The sequence below is a fragment of the Monoraphidium neglectum genome, assembly GCF_000611645.1.
Source record: "Monoraphidium neglectum strain SAG 48.87 unplaced genomic scaffold scaffold00322, whole genome shotgun sequence".
Lineage (NCBI taxonomy): Eukaryota > Viridiplantae > Chlorophyta > Chlorophyceae > Sphaeropleales > Selenastraceae > Monoraphidium > Monoraphidium neglectum.
In genome coordinates, this window is record NW_014013306.1 from 26,798 (window position 1) to 31,547 (window position 4,750).

At 62.2% G+C, this 4,750-nt stretch overlaps 1 protein-coding gene across 1 annotated transcript; it reads left to right on the forward strand.

Annotated features, from left to right (window-relative positions):
• Positions 1 to 301: 301 nt before the first annotated feature.
• MNEG_2759 (glyoxal or galactose oxidase) lies at positions 302 to 4,713 on the forward strand (the record flags this gene model as incomplete). The annotated part of the gene is made up of 12 exons (XM_014048770.1): positions 302 to 351; positions 700 to 903; positions 1,268 to 1,331; positions 1,604 to 1,689; positions 2,098 to 2,222; positions 2,400 to 2,490; positions 2,755 to 2,863; positions 3,080 to 3,147; positions 3,431 to 3,548; positions 3,835 to 3,921; positions 4,284 to 4,407; positions 4,559 to 4,713. The coding sequence occupies 12 exons, from the start codon at positions 302 to 304 to the stop codon at positions 4,711 to 4,713; spliced, it is 1,281 nt and encodes a 426-aa protein (XP_013904224.1).
• Positions 4,714 to 4,750: the final 37 nt, after the last annotated feature.

The following is a 4,750-nucleotide window of genomic DNA, read 5'->3' on the forward strand; positions in this document are numbered from 1 at the left end:
GGTGAGGCGGAAGGGGAGGCCACCCCAAAACCATGCGCGTGGAGCTGCGCGCTGCGAGCTGTGGCCTGCGTGCTATCTCAACCCCCACATGGTGGGGGTTGAGCTCAACCCCCAGCACTCACGCGACCTGCAGCGCTCGCGAGCGTTGCTCCCTTCCGCCACGCAACCCCGGCAATTCCCCTCTCATTTCTTACCACCCGGCTCGATGCGACCTGCCTGCAAACCAATCCCACCCCCTTCTGGCGCTGATCCCTGCCACGCATGCATATATGTGTACCGCCAGTACAAGCAAACATTTGGGATGAACCGCATTGTGATGTACGACCACACGCTCAGGCGCACCTCTATCAAGTGAGAGCGCCAGCGGGTGGCACGTGGGTTGTTACGCACCCGCCAGGGCATGCCTGCAGCGCTGGTCGCGTTAGGCTGTCTGTGCAAACCGCTGCCTTCGCGTCCGCGCTCGCTCCCCTGCGGCGGCGCGTATTGAGCCACCTCCCGGCCACCTCGGATCGGGGTCGAACACAAAGCCGCCAGCAGCGCCCTGCAGAACCGACCCCCTTTCGCACGTGCCTCCGCCAGCCGAGGCTGGCCCCGACACGCATAGACGCGTCGTGCGCCACACTCTTCCTTCACACTCTGCGTTCACACTGCGTATGTCCATAACCAGCCGGCCGCCACACCACACGACCCTGCTCCCAGGGCCAACCTGACAGCGCAGCGGTGGTACCCCACGGCCCTCGCCCTGCCCAATGGCGACGTATGGGTGCCTGGCGGCACCTGGGCGCAGAAGCCCAACGGCACCTGGCCCAAGGCGGCCGGCGCCGATGTGTACCGTCCTTACGACAATCGGGTGACGCAGGTGCCCCTTAACAAGAAGCTGTGGGAAGCCGCGATCGGGAACTGGTGAGGCGGCGAGGGGCGTCGGTCGGTGGGCGTTGCCGGAGGTGACCGCCGGGTCTGCTTGCAGCGAACTCGATTTCAGCGGCGGGTCGCAGACTGTGCAGCCGACTGTGGTGATATGCAGGTGCAGCTTTGACACGGGCCATGCGAAGCTGCTCGCTGCCAAGTCGCCAGGCCTCGCTGGCCTGCCTGCCACTGTCCACCTCCATGCTGACCTACTTCTGCTCACCAAAGGCCCTACAACATCACCTATTATCCAACATCTAACAACACACAGGTCTAATCATTTTCGTCTAATTAACACCAACAATTACCATCAAGTCTCGACATCTCATTATATCCACCCACATCACCTGCACCCTGGCAGGTACATGGGGTCACTCGTGCTGCCCAGCGGCAAGGTGGCGACAATGAATATGAACATGATGCAGGTGCGAGGGGGTGGGGTTGACTATTTCGAGGGCTGGGGCCGACAGGTCGGTTGGTTGGTTGGCCTGCTCAAAAGCCCCTGTGTGGGGCTGCTTGCTCGGAGCTGATTCTCACAGGAATAAGAAAGCCTACAAAGCCCTTGCACCAACCGCGCAGTCAGGCTGAGAAATGATCCTCAGATATGTGAACTTTGTGCAGCGAGGCCGCGCAGAATTGCAATCATGTTATTCTGCTGATGCGAGCCCCCCATCCTGCCCACGCCGGTGACCGCCAGGTGGTGGACCCCTACACGGGGGCGGCGCTGGCCGAGGCCCCGGGGCTGCCAGATCCGGTCGAAAACATGGTCTGGGAGTTCCCAAGGTAAGCGTTGGGGGCACGCTGCATGATTGGCGGCCGAGCCCCGCGCCCCGCCTCGACAAACATGGAGGGACACAGTCTTGAGCCTGCTGGCGCTGGACAGCGTTGTAGCTTTGCCATCAGCATTCGTCATTGGAGCAGGTATTGGGCACACCTGCCACGCTGGCAGAGCATCTCATCTGAGCCCTAGGCATCTGGGTCAGGCTGTCAGTACCCCTTGCTCCCCCGACTGCTGCCTAGGCACGCGATCGCAAAGGGCGCAATACTCCTCAGGAGTCTGTGCGCACCCCCATGCTCTAAACCAAGGCCCAGCCGCCCCAAGCCCACGCAGGGCCGGAAAGGAAAGCCTTTCAATGTTTGCTTAGAACCCGCCTAATGGCACCCCAACCTTGCCCTCACACCCGTACACAGGATGGGGCCCCAGGTGATGCTGCGCGCTGACGTCATCACGCCCGGCAAGCCGATGCGCTACGAGTTCATGGCGTTTGGCGGGAGCTTCATAGACGCCGCCCTGCGCAAAGACATCGCCAAGTGCGGTGAGCACAGCCTGCTGCGCCCTGCAAAACAAACCCGCATCACACCCGTCACCGGGCCTGGTGACAAGGGCGGGAAGATGGATCTTCAAATGCCGGCAAGGTGTACGGCATCTGATCTCCACAGGCGCAGCTTTGACGGCGTTCACTGAGCGGTCTTCTCACCGCCCCTGTCACCAGGCCCGGTGACGTGCGACCGAGAGAAGGGGGAGCAGCGCACCTGCTCGGAGTACAGCGTGCGCATAGGCCTGGTCCTGCACCCCAACGGAAGGTGAAGGGGCACTTGCTCATCTGCATGGTGTGCGCCAGCTAGCGGCTAGGTCTTCTTACCAACCCCAAAGTGTCATCTCATTGTCAAGTCTTGCTGGTGACGGCCTAATCAGGATGGAGGGAATGCCCGCGCCCAAGCAATGTGGCGCTCGGCGTTCAGGTCTCTGTCTTTATGCATGTGCGTGTCATTCTATTGTTACTCATGCATGCCGAGAGCATCACCACCACCTCCTGGTTGGCGAACCTGCCGGTCAAACGCTTACAGGCACGTCTTTGACCGCCAATGGGTGGTCGAGAAGATGCCGGGCCCGCGCTGCATTTTTGACGGCGTGGTGCTGCCAAACGGTCACGTCGTCCTCATCGGCGGCCAGCAGGTGCGGCTCCCGCATCTTCCCAATCTTGAACCAATCTTGATGACCCTCGTTCATCGAATTCTCGCGCCCCTGCTCGCGGGCACCGGCCGTTTGAGCAGCCACCGGCCAGTTACTGCACCCGCGTATATGAAGCGTGGTGGTGGGCGCTTCTGATTTTGGCTCATTTTGCTGATGTCATGATGACTGTGCCACCAACTACGCCTGGTGCGCCCGCAGCGCGGCATCGGGGACTTGACCAACGCGACGCACTACAACGGCGGCAACCAGCCCTGGAACAAACCCTGGTGCGTCGCCGCCCCACACAACAAAGAGATCCTGCGCGCGCGATCCCGCCCACCCCACCCCATGACGCCACCCCCCACCCTCATGCTGGCGTGGCCTGCTTGCATGCCACGCTTCCCGTCGTCATGGGGACGCGCTCATACTCTCTGAGGCGACGCGAACATGCTGGCTTCACTGGTGCCATACATCCACTGCTGCCACAAGGAAACCATGCCCGAATGGAAACCATGCCCGGAGAACCTTATCAAAAGTCACAAAGCCTGGCCGTCCTGATCTTCTCTCCAGGATCTACAACCCATATGCCAAGGCGGGGCAGCGCTACAGCATCCCCGGGGCCACCACCAAGATCGCGCGGCTCTACCATTCAGTGGCGCAGCTGACCAGCCAGGGGGACCTTCTTGCGGTGAGTCGTGTCATTTGGTGCCAGGGACGAACCCAGCGACAGCGCGGGGTAGGGATTAGTAAGGGGGGGGGTGTAACCTTCTTGCTCGGGCGGGGGGACTCTGAGAATGCAAGTCAGTGCATTTTCACAGCATCGAACTGCAACCAAGCAAGCGTATGTAGCGTCTAGGCATTCAAATCGGCGTCGGCTGCTGGCAAGCTTACAGCGCAATGCTGACAGCTGCTTGCTGTCAGGGCCTTTCCCCCACCTCATCCCGCCGCCACGCCGCCCCACGCGTTGTCCACAGACTGGCACCTCCAATGCGAAGTTCTGGGAGAGCAGCGACTCGAAGGACTTCTCCAGGACACCCCTGGGGGTGAACGAGTACCGCCAGGTGGGGCCTTGATGAGTCAATGCCTAGGGGGGTGGGCATGGGTGGTTGGCCATGATCGGCGGCCGGTTTGATGCCAAGACAGGCGGTAAATCGGGGGTGGCCGGGGAGATGGGGGAAAGGGGGGCAGATGCATATGTGTAGGCGGGAGGCATTGAATTTGGTGCGCATCGATGTTTTGAGTGTAAGTATTGCCAGCTGCAGCTAGCTTAGGCGACTCGCGCTGCGCTCCCCCACTGGCAGATAGACGGCAGCACGCCGCTGCACGGCTGCACTGAGCCCCTCCCACCCCTCGTCGTCCTCCCCCCTCTCCATGTCGCCATCAAAACCACCTCCTCCCCGGCCCCGGCCCGCCCAACCCGCAGGAGCTCTTCCTGCCCCCATACCTGTTCCGCGCCAACCGCCCCGCGCGTGCCGCACCCGAGGCGCCATCCTGGGTGCCCTACGGCGGCACCTTCCAGATGGGCTACCGCTTCCCCGATGCACCAGGTGCGTCGGCTCTTGCAGGGCTTGCGATGAGACGGCCATCTATACCTACGACTCAGCGCCCAGCCTGCTGAATGGGTCTTGCTTGTGTTTCAGCAACCGCTTGGGTGAAGGCAGGCGGGGGTGTGATGCGAGCGTCACTTTGGTCGCACAGAGCAGACGTCGGACTCGGAGAGGCGTCGGCGCAAGGACGCTGCATGCAAGTCCTGTGGTAGCATCATGAATCCTCAGAGCGCCGGCTGCGTGCAGGCGCAGGCAGCATCCGCCCTCTGTCTCAACGGCTCGCCACAGCCCACACTCTTCGTGTGACTCGCCCCCGCACCCCCCCCCCCCCCCCCCCCCCCCC